The 14088-nt window shown below is 40.9% G+C and overlaps 2 protein-coding genes across 3 annotated transcripts; both read right to left on the reverse strand.

Annotated features, from left to right (window-relative positions):
- Positions 1 to 267: 267 nt before the first annotated feature.
- Positions 268 to 7087, reverse strand: ap1ar (adaptor related protein complex 1 associated regulatory protein). Its single transcript, XM_058063289.2, has 10 exons — positions 6890 to 7087; positions 5812 to 5860; positions 5704 to 5730; positions 4956 to 4981; positions 4793 to 4889; positions 4509 to 4607; positions 3587 to 3648; positions 3140 to 3210; positions 2911 to 3033; positions 268 to 2242 (listed from the first exon to the last, which is right to left on the reverse strand). Exons 1-10 carry the CDS (start codon positions 6958 to 6960, stop codon positions 1971 to 1973), a joined length of 897 nt encoding a protein of 298 aa, XP_057919272.2. The 5' UTR covers positions 6961 to 7087; the 3' UTR covers positions 268 to 1970.
- A 265-nt stretch (positions 7088 to 7352) lies between these two features.
- Positions 7353 to 12534, reverse strand: cfap100 (cilia and flagella associated protein 100). Of its 2 annotated transcripts, none has more exons than XM_058063502.2 (15): positions 12524 to 12534; positions 11761 to 11820; positions 11608 to 11684; positions 11301 to 11505; positions 11158 to 11222; positions 10912 to 11075; positions 10501 to 10581; positions 10110 to 10294; positions 9971 to 10034; positions 8674 to 8719; positions 8446 to 8600; positions 8247 to 8376; positions 7974 to 8176; positions 7726 to 7819; positions 7353 to 7564 (listed from the first exon to the last, which is right to left on the reverse strand). In XM_058063502.2, the coding sequence occupies exons 2-15, from the start codon at positions 11816 to 11818 to the stop codon at positions 7439 to 7441; spliced, it is 1653 nt and encodes a 550-aa protein (XP_057919485.2). In that variant the 5' UTR covers positions 11819 to 11820; positions 12524 to 12534; the 3' UTR covers positions 7353 to 7438. The 2 variants fall into 2 exon arrangements, 1 of the variants encoding a protein (XP_057919485.2); XR_009120885.2 differs by having other exon boundaries at positions 7501 to 7564; positions 7726 to 7865.
- Positions 12535 to 14088: the final 1554 nt, after the last annotated feature.

A 14088-nucleotide genomic window follows, 5' to 3' on the forward strand; every position in this document is an offset into this window, starting at 1 on the left:
TTTTATTTCTACTTTTACATTTATGTCATGTACAGTACCGGCATAGGCGGTGTCAAAAATGAACATCTTAATTACTCGTGGATGGTCGGAGAAAGCAATCCCCAGATATGGCAGGTTTACTGTATACTGCTTGACATCAGTGTTGGCTGACCCCGCCCCTCTGCACCCAAAGAGACCAGGAAGCTGGTTCAGTGTGTATATTTGCAAGTAGTAGATTTGGCAGCTGTATTCCGACTAATGTGTGTGTCTAATACATCAGATGCAAACAAAATAAGTTCCGGCTTTAATGGAGAGCCCATAACAGAGTCAATTCCAGTCATTCAATAAATACATGCCATTTTAGGCTCTTTGTGAAAATAAAGTTATACAAATGACACACCGGCATAAAAAAAAACATCACCCCGGGCTCCGGTCCTGATCCGGCTTGCTCCAAAGTGCCACTCACACTGACTCTGGTGGACGCAGCACTCCGCTTGCGGAAACCCACAGTGTCTGAAAAACAGTTAGACACCAAAGGGATTCTTTCCGTTGTGCCGTAAGGCCACCGGCGACAGAGGTGCACCGCACGAAGCTAGTGTGAGCCCCCATCGGAGCCGCGACCGACGCAGTGTGAGCCAGGGGTCATGTTAGAGCTGCAGATCAATCTGTGACAGTACAACACATTTGGAAATGGTAGACTGAAAGCAACAACAAAATAAAAAGATGTTAGATGTCAAATATTAGTATGAAATCATCAAAACAATTACAAATCAGTTAGGGGAGCAGGAGTTGAAAAAAGAACCCAGTTTACGTCTTTGGTCCTGTGCCGACTGAAATATTGCTTTCAGTAAGACAGACATACGTAGGTATAGTTCTGGTTCAGACCCTTTGATATGACGTTTACCTTGAATTGCTTGCATTAATAACCCTTAAACACTACCAATTATATTGATGGCTAATGTACATAATTAGAATTAGGTTCACTGTCCAAAAAAGGAGATAATTTGCTTTGATAGGAGGATACATTCAATTAAATATGGAAGGTGTATTCATAAGCGGAGCGTTTATGCATTCGACAAGAAATGTTAAAAAAAGACCATTATAAGGATTTCTGCAAGCCAGGCGCATGACAGCTTGTCAGCAACTGTCACAATGATCGTGTGGTGCAAAAGCTTTGAGATGCAGAAGAAGCGATACTTCTCATGCAATACACTACTTGTATTTGGCACCACCAAAAAGCTGTCATTCTTCTGACTGGTTAGCATCAAGAAGTCGTTGTTCCAGTTCCATGGGTTTAGTCATGATTTCATTCCAGGTGGGCCTCAGTTTACAGCATTTCGTGTTTAAGAATGCCCCCTCGTATACTCATCAAAAGGTTCATTTTGGCCCACAAACAGGAGACTAGTCGTGGTTAGAGCATGGTGGAAGAATACACGCTGCACACAGCCCAAGAATGCAGTACGTGCCTCGTGCTGGCCGGAAGGATACAGTGTGTGCACGCTCAGCCTCGCCGAGAAAGAATAACATCATTTATGAGACAACTTCTTATACTTCATTATGTCTCCCAAGCCGCACTGCACCAAAGAATAGGAAAGCGTCTTGGAACTAACTTGTTGGTACCTAAGGACCACCAGCATGACCACCTTTGATGATATAGTATGGAAAAACTGAGTTGTAAAGATCCTCAGATCTTTCGGAGCAAGTATTACTTGAGAATAATTTGGCAATTCTATGCGTGACGAAATGGGCAGTGAACACTGAAAGAAAGATATTCTTCCCAAGGTAACAGGATGGGGCTTGATCAGCTACAATACATAAGACGTTCAGCGATGAAGGCACTGAAAAAGTCTGATTTGGTTTACAGGGCCCAACTGCAGGGTCCTTCTATCATATTATTCAAAATGAAGAGCAGTGAAGTACATTTCTTTCATGAGAGGGAAAAACAAAGCTGGTGAGCTGTGATGTGAGGAGGTCTCACTTTGTGCTAGAGACTATCTGTCCTGACCGTCCGACCTGAGGCCATAGTCCGAGGCGTCCTCGGAGGGAGTGTCCAACACTGGATTGACAAAACCCTCAAATTCCGGGTCCATGTTGTCCTCTGGGTGGGTACTCACAAAATCATTCTCCCACTCCAGCGCGTTGGAGTCCTCAGAGGTAGAGGTTGGACCGCTGTGCGCTTGCTTCCCGCCGGGCCTCAAGGCTGCACGCAGAATGTCCTCTTCTGTCCGAGACCTCTCCCAGGCTGGAAGGGCTCGGTTGATTCCTAAGAGGGAAGGAGGGATGGAGGATGAACACAAATTGAAAGGCAAAGGTGGTGAATTATCTACCTTCAGCCATTCCGCTCAACAGTTGGGCCTTGGCTGGTCTGAAAAGCTGAGCTTTTGATGACGTTACATGAGATCAGATTACCTTCACGCTGTATGTGGTGAGCCATGGCAAGTCCGACACAACATAGTTTTTGGCTGTCCTTCTTCGCCAATCCGTTTGAAACAATTTAAGTTCAGAATGAGTACAGTGAAAAGGCTAACTTAACTAGTTAGTTCCTGTGTCTCTGCAGTCATCACAGTTGAGCAATGAGTTGTAAATGAAGACTAATAATAGTGTAAAGGAGACTGTAGGGGTGTTGTTTCATGTATACCGGGCTCTAATAATGGTAAAAAAAAATGTATTGAGAAAGCCATAAACTGGTTTGCTATGCTTAACTTAATAAATATTTGATTTATTAATATTGAATACTACTGTGTGAAAATTCACTTATCGCAGTCAGGTCTGGGACCAATTAGCTAGCTACTGTACATCATATCTCAATAACCAGAGCTGATGGATAAAAAGTGATTGTATAGTTAGAATCAGCCACTGAAATGTACCAAAGACCCCATTTTTGTTCCACAGTGTTATACTTAAGTTTCCCAAGCTAAGCAATACAGTCACCTTCCTCATCCTCCCACTCTAGATCCAGTGAGGTGCCGTCATCATTGGTGGAGCGAGTCTTGGCAGTGAAATCCCAGCTGCTCTCTGTGTTAGGAGTCACTACGTTTGTGTCCGAGGGAAGTCCTGGAAATGCAAAGATAATCAGGCAAAGGCTGACTAGAAGTTCCAATAATTTCTTCACCAACTGAGTTGGACAGCCTATACAGTATGGCACACCGGTTCCACTCACTATTGCTTCTGAAGGCATCTGACTGGGCCTTGACATTCTGGAGGGAGGGGTCAAAACCATCACCAGCTTGTCTGAAATGGGTCAGGATGACAACATTAACTATAAAACATTCCTTTACAGAAAAAGGCTCTTTCTGTAAACATGAATGGACACTTTAAGAGATGCTTAACGTTGGCTTTATCAGTTTACTGATGTCTAGTACTTCATTACAGTTACCGATATCAGATAACAGATTATGCAGCCAAAATAATCTTGCGTTGTTTGAAACCCCGAGTTCAACGGTACTATTTCATCGTCGTGCACAAATCAGTTCATTGAACACCAACAGAGTCTTCCAAGGGAGATGCATGATACTCCACCCGGAAAGATTTACAGCAACAACAACAAAAAAAATACTGACTCATCTGACACAATCATCCGCTTTTCTGATGAGTCGACGTGACTCACTTTCTCTGTTGAGGTTCGCTGCCACAGCCATCTGCTTTCCCCCTCGTCCTCTGCGTGGCCAGCTAGACAACAAAAACCCAGCACACATCAAGTTGATCAGAGGTGATATTCATAAACCTTCCATAAGAGAGATATTCAGAAATGGCTTGCAATCCCAGAAACGTGCAAGCGTGTAGCGTGCCAACAGAAGAGCAGTGGAATGAGACATTATTAACAGGTTCCAGGGCAGGTTTCATATTTTCTAAAGCAACACGTGTGGATATTGTACTCTTGAAACTTCTTCTCCGACCCAATCTTCCAAAAATTACAATTTTATGTTGTTTTGTTCAAAAATATTGTTTCTTTCATACAGTATTTAAATTCTGTGCTACTAAAATGCAATTTTCTCCTCTGTATTACAAGTTTATTTTTCTCTTAATATTTTGACTATCTGCTGTTCTTTCCATTACTGCTACTACTCTTTTAATTTTACAAATAATTACATTGTAAAAAATGATCTTCAAAATTATGACTTTATTTACATAATATTTCGACATTGTTATTGTAATATTTTAACTTTTTCCCCAACCCAATTTTCCTAAAATGACAACTTCCTTGTTTCTTTTTAATAATATTCAGACTTCCAAAAACTAAAGTCTTATTTCAAGCCAATGCTGCAAAAATCACATTTTTTCCTCAAAATATGACCATAAAAAATGTGTCCTTGTAAAATTGTTACTCTCGTGCTGTGGCCATCCGCAGGCTGCGAAAGGCCCCCATGCCACACAGACAGCCCTGCCCTGTGTATCATTCCATCTTGATAACAGAGATCATTTTACATGTGTACTGAAGGCTACAAGACAAAAGAGGACTGACAGTGCAATACTAGGAGATATGAAGCAGCGACCGGGAGGGCTTGGAGGAGCGCTCAATGTCGCCTCACCTCCTTCATTTTTCGTTCACGTGCCAACCTGGCAGCCTTGCGCTGAGCAGCATTTCTAGCCTCCTCTTCTAGCCTCAACCTCTCCTCTTGTGCCTCTAACTGAGTGGGGATAACCAAACGAAGCAAAAACAGACAAGACACAAACAGAAAATTACCAAACAGAAAAAGAAACAATGCAGCAAATGATAAGATAAGCAAAAGTAGGTCTAAAACATAAAAAAAAAATTACATGGGCACACTAACTACAGTGCATCAAGCTAACAGGATACAGGAGATCATCTTACCTCTGCTTGAAGCTGCCGGTCTATCAGGACCTGCGTGTTGGAGATGGCGGTGTATCGATGCTCACGCAGGTGCTTGATTTCATCCTCGCTGATGGGCCTGAAATGAGAATAAACAATTTTTGCAATTCTGACATCTAACACATGTTTTAATCAAATCTTTTACCTAGGACAAGGCTTTGGGCTTTCATCCTGTAATAAAACAAAAACATAATTTCATAATGGATTATGCTTTGTCCACCTTTCAGGCCAATAAGTACACCTCCTCAGGTAGGCAACGTGGACGCAGCGCCCTTGCCTCCCAGTTCTCCTGAGCTCTACGGCACTAGCGGTGTTTCCGACAAAGTGTGTGTGACAATGAGTGGTCCTCCTCGGGCAGGCAAGGTTGGAGGAGCACCACTTTGAGTTGATACACGGTAAGTCAGGGGTCTCCAGCCAGTAGCTCACGAGCTACCAGTAGCTCCTAAACACTTTTCAATCAGCTCTCCAAAGACTTTAATAATTTATGATCAACTTCTATACCTACTATATTAGAACGTGGTCAGAAATAGCTTGGGACTGTGACCAATCAGAGCGGAGTGGGTGTGCCCTGAGGCGGGCTGTGAGTGGAATAAATCAAAACAGACCGTTTTGACCGTTTTTGGAAGCACAAATCCAAGGAAACACAGCTGCAATAGGTGCAGATTCTGGAAAATCCAGAAAGCTTTCTGTGCTGGTTAATGTGTGTAGTTACTCGCACAAAGGGTCTAAAAATGAGCATGATCGGTCCCCTCACACGCACATACCACATGATGTATACTTTATCTTTCGCCGCCTGAGCACGTTATAAGGCACTACCTGCTGTTCAAAATTAAACCAGCACCCGCAGTTCAATAACTTTGGAAGTAAATGAACAACGTTGGGAGGACACTTACCTCGTCACTTTCTACAAGATTTTCAAACTGCAGAATTGAGCAAAAATACAACAATTAGATGCAGAATATACCACCAAAAGACAGTCATACTTGCAAAGGTAGTTATACCTCTATAGTATAATGCTCCCCTGCAGTGCTGCTGCGGAAGTATTTGGACCTGTATGAACAAATCAATGAAGACATGCACCACATAATAAATAGGGGTCGGAAACCTTTAGCATGGAGACATTTCCCCTCCTCTTCCAGTTAAAAAAAAAGTACAGTCATATGAAGCCGCAAAACATTACACAGCTTATAAACTCTTAGAGGTTGTAATGTTTTTTAAGTGTTACCTGTTACAACAAAACAAATGCCGCTTAGGAACTTTCAGACCCTTTATTTATAATATGACAATTATTAAAACGTGGGAGATTACTTTATTTTCCTCATAATTCTCTTAAAATTGCTACTTTTTAAGTTAAACTTATGTTTTTCTCATTTCTGCTGTATTTATTACTTTTTGTTTCTCATAATACAGCATTACGACTTCAGTCATCTTTTTTCTTTAACAGTTAAACTTGATGATGATTTCTCATTACAACTTGTTTAATATTTTGACGTTATTCTTGTACAACCTAGCGCCGCTGTTTCTATTTTCGCCGTTTTATTTAGTCTTGTTAAATGATATTTTCAGAATGAGCAAGGGCCAATAAAAAAACTCACTGGGCGCACTTTCGACACCCTGTCAAGCATACGGTATCATGCATCATTGTGACGTAACAGTCCGTATATGACGTCAGACGCCAATAAGCCAGAGGTTATTGCTTAAAAGTGATACAATGGTTGGAACTGTTGGAACCATAGTCGACTTGTTCAATAAGTACAAGACCCCCGAGTCATGCCATTGTCAGTATTGACTGTCTAAACGCGGCAGACATGAATATAGCAATAGTCACACAGGGGTGGGGTCTTGTGGTCGTCCAGGCTGACTGCACGACAGCTTGAGACCTGCTGACTGCACGACAGCTTGAGACCTAATAAAGAGTGAAATATTGACCATAATTTTGCTATTTACTCTTTACTCTATTTTACTCTTAAAAGGCACACGGCAACACAACAGTCACACTCATTGATTCTTGGCTAACGTTAGCAGGTATGCTTTCATGCTAGTTAGCTTGTTAACTAGCCACGCTCATGTTTCACTTACCCTCCTCCTCTTTGGATCCTGTTAGCTTCTTTTCTGAAGAAGCCTACACAGGATGCCCAGCAATTACCCATGGCATTGTCAAATATGAGTTCTAGCAGCGGCGTTACATCATCTGTAACAATAGCGCAGGAGAGTGCATCTCCAACATCGAAAAGTGAAGCTTGAACTCCAACAGTACTTCCTCATCGTCCTTCTTCGACTACTGAGAGCATGTGCTCAACACCGCCATCTACCGTCTGACCGTGGTAATGCAGTATTACTTGTTACCAGCGACATTAGGTACACTTGTACAATCTAATGAGATCCTGGATGGACAATTCTGAGAATAATTGGAAATAACTTATTAACAATACCACTTAATTCAATGATATATTACTACTTTAAATCATTTAAACTCCTGGTGGACCACATCTGTACATTTTAAATGACAGAGGCAAAGAAAAACAACAATTTGAATGTAAATTTAATGAAATTAGTGAGCAAATACAAAAGTGCATGGGGGATAGAAACAATGCATTTGGATTGAAACGTTTTCTTTTTCTTTTTTTTTTACTTGATATCCAAAGATGTGAAGAAGTAGTCATTAAAGTCGTCGTCAGCAGGAACACTTTCCACTTTTTTAACTTTGACCTTCTGGGCAGTCGGGATGCATCTTGGCATTAGTTTACGTCCACTCTGAAAGGGAAATTCAAATGAGTTTTTTTTGTGGTTAAAGAATGAATTCATTGCGTGGCTCTTACTGATAGCTTATAACATCAAATCAGCTTTAATGCACTCTTCACTCTACACACGTAACAAAGCATGCTCAGTAAAACATCATCAATGGAGTGACTTACAGTTTTCTTGGCATCAGCCAGAGACCTCTCTAAGTATCTCTTCATCCGTTCCATCTGTTTCTCTCTTTGCAACCTCAGCTTTTCTTCACGTTGCCTCAAGAGAAGATTCAGGAAATGGAGATGCATTCATTATTGTGTGTCTGTTTCATGTACAAAAAAGGACACAAAGTACCTATTTGATCATAGAATGTTGTAACCACGAAACGTTACCAAAGGACGACGGCCTGTCACAGAATATCATGGCATACCTAATCCTCCTCTCGCTGTCCTTGATCTTCTGCATCATTTCCAAGCTTTCCTCTGGTATGTCCTCCAGGCAGAGCAGTAGTGAAGACATCTGCTTCTCAATGCTGGCCAGCTTCTCCAAGGTGCTGTGGCTGCTCACTCTGTCGTCCACGCAGAACCTGTACACCTCTGCCACTTTCTCCCCGAGAGCACTCAGCATGTCATCCTGCCAGAAGATGCCACGGGATGTCATACCTGTCCACACGTGCGGCACAACCTGCTCTCTGCTTCCTCACCTCATGTTCCGTGTTCAACAAAACATGGACCTGAACCTTCTGTTTCAGCTTTGCGGCTCTCGCCTTCTCATCCTCGATCCTCCTGTTCATCTCGTGAATTTGCTGTCTCAGGAGCGCCTCGTCCTTTTCACTTCAAATGGAGATTGATCTGCATTCAATCCACGTTTCTAGATGAAGAACGAGATAGTTTGGCGCTTACGTTGTCTTCTTGACTGCCTCCATAGATTGTTTAAGCTCCTCCAGTGTCTCCTCAGCTCTTGTACAGTTCTTCATCAAAGATAAGTTCTGCTCCGTTAGCTCCGTCATCAGCTCAATCAGCTGTTTGGGGTCGGTGAAGTACAACTCCGGATCATCCTGTGAGGAGATGACACGGTGAGTCGGAGACTGCAAGCCCCAGCGAGTAAAAAAAAACGTCTATAAAACTCACCTCGTATTCTGAACTGTCCGTGTCTGGGTCAGACTGCTTGGAGGGACTAAAAAAAAGATGAAGGGCATGATTTGGTGTACGTAGATGAGGTGTGTTACGAAGTTATCGACCAGTGAGAGTATATGAAGATATAATCAACATAGAAAAATACATGCAAAAATAGTCTTTTCAATATAGGTTTGTGGAAACAGTGGAATCTTGGATAACGTCATTCATTCAAGAAACAAATCCGTGCCTGCACTACCAAACTCAAACATTCTAACCGAATCAATTTTTCCGCATAAGAATTAATGTAAAGCCAATGAATCTGTTCCAGAAAGCTGTTAACGTTAAATGTTAACACAAGACACATTTTTATTGTTTTGCATACAAAAAATAATTTCAAAGTGCATATAAACACATATAAATGATGAACGAACATTTAAGGTTATCTTTAGCCACAATCGCCTTCAAAAAACAACTCAAAACCCACCTGTTTAAATCCGTTTTTAATGTCTAACTTTTTATACCTGACTGCTGCCACCCGCCCCTCCCTGCCCCGCCCCGCTTTTGGCCTTTTTTTTTGGCCTGTTATTATTTCTTTTTTTCTCTACTGTAAAGCATCTTTGAGTACTCTCAAAAGCGCTATAGAGATAAAATGTATGATTATTATTATTATTATTATTATTATTATTATTATTATTATTATTATTATTATTATTATTATTATTATTATTATTATTATTATTATTATTATTATTACTGTAGGTACTATGAGCGATTGTCAGGTTTTCCTGAACTGATACAAAAATGATTTATTGCCTACAATGAATGTATCCATCGTTATGAATTGGTCTTCAACCTGTTGGCAGAAGGTACATACATTATTATTCATTTTTTACAGTACACTACTCATCAAAAATTAGGGATGTTGGCTTTTGATGATGAAGATAAAATGTCCTTTCGTTTGCCCTTCTCTAAACTTCTGATGCAACTGAATCCAAGTAGTGAAAGTACAGTACTTTTTACACACTAATATGATGATAATGATGGTTGGTATGAAACAAGTATCGTTGGTGCTAAGATATAACACGGAAATACTGATTGATATTTATAAAGTATTGAATGTTGTTTAGACTGAGCGGTATTCATGATGCTAGTACTCTATCATTTAAGGTTACTATCCTAACCTGACAAGCTCTTCTCACTCGTTGCAAGTGCAGGCTGGCTAATAACCAAAAGAACAAATATCCCTTCCCCTTTTGTGAGTAGTACATGAAATAGTGTACTATATAGTAGTGCAGTGTGTGCTCAAGACCTGGTGCTCTCTGCAGATGTCAGTCTGGGCCTCCCACCAGCACCGTCGCTCTCCACAGTCTTCTCTGCGTGCATGGTCGGTCTGCATTACTTTAAAAGTTGTCTTCTTCTTTAGTGAGTGACATACTTGGAGTATTTACCTCGCTTGACCGCTGTGGGGTCCATTGGGGTTTTTTTCAGCTCATCCTCAGTACTTTGATCCAGTGGGACTTTCCTCATAAGCTTTGCTCTCTGGGCCTCCTGCCACTCTGGTGGAGACAACTTAAAGAGAAGCTCCTTGTACCTCTTGTACTCTTGTAGTGTTTCTTCATAGCTGGAAACTTCACTAATAAGAGAGGACTTGTTAGATGGATGCCTCTTTTTCTTTCTATGCGTTTTCCATTTTTATGCAACCTAAAGTGGAAACAAATAGTCTATCCTTGTAAAATTGTGACGTTTTTCTGTTAATATTATGAATTTTTTTGTTTTCGTGTTTTAGAACATTCCGCAGGCCAATGAAAAAACAGCAAAAAATAGCAATAGATACTGTACCTTCTTATTATTGATATTTCAGAAGCCAACTTCTTAATCTCTGCGTTTCTCTCCTGTTTAGACTTGGCTTCTCGTTCAAAACTGACAACAGAGAAAGTCATCATTTGAAAGTGACAAAGATAGGGATTATATTTCATAGACATACAGCACTATTCATTAGACTTCAATGTCTTGAATGTCAAAAAATAAATGGAAAAATGAGGGTGTTCTAAAACTTTTGACCAGTACCTGTAACACTATACAGACAAAAGTAATGGGACACTGTACCGCTTAAAGTACAGGAAATGAAAGTTGTTGGGCCTGCTGGCTCAGCATCTTTATTCTAGTTTCTCTCAAAGCTGTCTGATGGACCTGAGGTCTGGGTTCTGTGGACAGTCAACCTAATATGGTGGAAAGCTAGATTCTTCTTACAATGTTCGGGCCTCTGTAGACTTCTTCTCGTTGTCCCTCAGAAACTGTTCAAAGTTTTGGTTGTCCTTCTCGATGAGCTTCTCCAGCTCCTTCAGCTGTCGCTCCTCTTTGGCGATGGCCTTGTCCATTTTACAAATCTCTGACCTCTTTGTCATCAGCGATATCTGAAACGAGGGTGTAACGAGGGTATAAATACGTCCTTGGTAGCCAACAAGTACAGCAAATGTTCCGACAAATGCTACTTACCTCCAACACGGCCTTCTGACGCTCCATGGCGATGAAGTCGTGTTTGCATTCTCTCACAATGTGTGCTGGGTGTAAATAAATCAGATACTTAAAGTACAGTTGTGTGTTCATGTTCATGTGCATCCTCACCAAGTTCAACTCACTTTGCTTCAACAAGGCCGTCTTCAACTCACGCCTTGCGGGTGTTTGTAAAGGGAGCGTTGGCTTACGCTTGGCTTGTTTTAGCACTTTCACACTCTCTTCCTCCTCCGCCAGCTGCTTGGAAAGATCTTTCCTCTGCTCTGCCATCATTCGAGCGCTGTAGCTCATCTTTTCGTCAATCGGGAGAGGCAGGAATTTTCGCATCTCCTGAGCACAGGATGACAACATCCGTATCAACTGATGTAGAATAACGTGTATACTGATGTGTCATTCACGTTCAAAAGTCCATACTGACACCACAATACACACCTTTTGTCGCTGGGATTTTTCATTTAAACTTTGTAGAAGAATGCTTTTGCTGTCTGGTGATTTCCACCGTCTTGTGCCTGCAAAAAAGACAAAAGGTTGTCATTAACGCTTGTATGCGCCATGTGATGTACATGTGTGTACCATTTCATGTACCTGCATTGTGGGATTTGGCAACACCATCCTCTTTTGACACAAGATTGTCTGAGGACATCGCTACAAAAGTTGTAATGACAAAGCATGATAAGTGAATTTCTGGAAAGTAGGATTCATTCATTTATTTCCTCATTACAGCATAGAAAAAATAGTTCACAACTTTCTAAGGTACATTGTGGTTGTCTACGACCAAGCATTTATAGTTTTTGTACTTAGTATGTATGTAAATATATACAAGGCTATAGCTATGAGTTAGCATAACACCGCACACTAGTTAGCGTAACACTAAGGCGCAAAAAAACTGCTTCAAATGACGTAAAATGACAGCCTACCTTATTATTGTGTGGAACAAAGTACTAGAGTGCCAGAAGGATAACAAAAAGTGGCTTTTGTGTACTGTTGTTATGGTAACCGTCATCTGTGTTTTTCCTGTTCAAATGCACTGCTGGCAACTACCGCTGTAAATAATGAATACCCTTTACAGTGTCAATATTAAACTTAAATAAACAACCTAATGCATAACTGATATTGTTTAATATATATATATAAAGCGTACTTTTGTCCGGAGAGTGTGAATTTTGACAGTGTAGTGCTGCCCCGTTACAGTCGTCGCACACATACCGGAAATGGCAACATTTCCTTTTCTTTCTAATAAAAGGAAATAAAAGAAAAGCGCAACTACTAGAGTTAGTCCCTCCTTTCCCGCTAAATCGCAAAGTTGGCGACTAGGGAGAGTGATTAGGGTTCATCGCTACACACTCACCGTTTGGGGCCTGCCTGGTACTGCGTGTAACAAACATCGCCGCTAGATGGCGGTAATGTTTCACACAATCGGATGCAGAATTTCCCTGTAGAGCTGTATACAGTAACTACAGGATGTGCTGTTAATACAATACCTTCATTTTTCGTAGTGATGATGACAGGCAGATTATGTTAATGTTATTAAAACTAAGATCTTTGTCTGACTAATACAAATACTTGCCTGACAAAACTTTGCACTTGATCCTGTGCATGAGTGGGTATACTTAGAACAGTACAGTTCTTCCCACGCATCCACACATGACCTTGTGCATCCACACATAACCTTGTGCATCAGCGTTCGACAAAGCATCCCACACACTACTCTCACTTGTAGGAAATCCCGGGTTAAAATAGTGTTGGCCCTCAAAAGGTCACATTGCATAAGAAGAAATGGGATTGTCTAAAGTTTCATACTTAACGTTTTTTTTTCCTGATTCAGTTATTCTGTACATCCCTCATCCTAATTTGCACAAGACAAAGTTTGACCAAGTGGGGAGTCCTGACCGTGCGGCCTACATGTTAACCACTAGGCCACAATGCGGCATCCATATAATATATCATGTCTAAAATTATTGGTTCATTTGTGCATTTCAAAGAAAGCAAGTCATTAAAAAAATGACTGGGATTGAAATGGTGTGTGAATGTCTTTGTTAAATGTCAACGATGTACTTATAGTTGCCACTAAGTAGTTAGCATTCCCTTCTGAGCGCTCTATATTTAGTTGTTCCAAATTGCCAATTCTCAGTGCAATTATGAATTCAATTAAACAGACTGTCAGGAATAATACCAAAATACAATCAACTGTGGGCATTCATTACATGTTAAGGCTTTGCCAGCTTTACAAAAATCCCATTTCCACTGTGGAAAAGACCAGTGTTCCTTTGGGCTGTGTAAAGTTGGGCTGCTGCCGTGAGGAGCAAATTCTCTCTCTCTCTCATTTTTTTTCCAAAGCTAAAACCCCCACTGCATGCAAAATCCTCTTCTTCCTCCCTCAATACAATCAGTCTGAGTGAGTCAATGAACTTTTTTTTTCTTCAATTTGCTGAAGCAGGCGAGGGAAAAGTGACATTTTAAATGGCTGTCACACTACTGGTAAAATGCTTCACTTTCAGCTGCCACGGCAAAGCTCAGCAAATGGAAGCGTCGCTTGGGAAAAACAAAGGGCAGCTGTGGGAAGACAGTAGAGTACTGTACTCCTGTTTATTTCGGGATATTTGGGATTGGTGTATAGTGGAGTCCTAGCATTAGCTGGTGGGAAGACATCTTTGTAATAAAAAATAACACAGATTTTCAAGGCACACAGAATATTGGGTTCTAGGACCATATAAACATGGAACCACCCAAAAGAAAGATTAGACTCCCATGTTTCATCAGAAAAAAAGTTTGTTTCTACCTTTTTCTGTTCTTTAGTAAGCAGGAGTAGAACACAGGTAAGTTTGAGGAAAATATCAGTTCCTCAATAAAATATTTTGTGACAAAAACAGCTTTTTGTGAAAAGATACATTTCAAGTAGGAGTGTCAGATATT

The sequence above is a fragment of the Doryrhamphus excisus genome, linkage group LG22 (genome assembly GCF_037039965.1).
Source record: "Doryrhamphus excisus strain RoL-2023G ecotype Guam linkage group LG22, RoL_Dexc_Guam_v1.1, whole genome shotgun sequence".
Classification (NCBI taxonomy): domain Eukaryota; kingdom Metazoa; phylum Chordata; class Actinopteri; order Syngnathiformes; family Syngnathidae; genus Doryrhamphus; species Doryrhamphus excisus.

Coding starts and splice junctions, on each gene's coding strand:
- ap1ar (XM_058063289.2), bottom strand. CDS start 6,960: ATGGGTAATTGCTGGGCATCCTGTGTAGGCTTCTTCAGAAAAGAAGCT. Junction 3,034..3,139: donor AGATGCCTTCAGAAGCAATA/GTGAGTGGAACC, acceptor TTGCATTTCCAG/GACTTCCCTCGGACACAAAC. Junction 2,243..2,910: donor AGAGTGGGAGGATGAGGAAG/GTGACTGTATTG, acceptor CTTCCCTCTTAG/GAATCAACCGAGCCCTTCCA.
- cfap100 (XM_058063502.2), bottom strand. CDS start 11,818: ATGTCCTCAGACAATCTTGTGTCAAAAGAGGATGGTGTTGCCAAATCC. Junction 8,720..9,970: donor ACATCTGCAGAGAGCACCAG/GTCTTGAGCACA, acceptor TCTTTTTTTTAG/TCCCTCCAAGCAGTCTGACC. Junction 8,377..8,445: donor GAGGCAGTCAAGAAGACAAC/GTAAGCGCCAAA, acceptor CTCCATTTGAAG/TGAAAAGGACGAGGCGCTCC.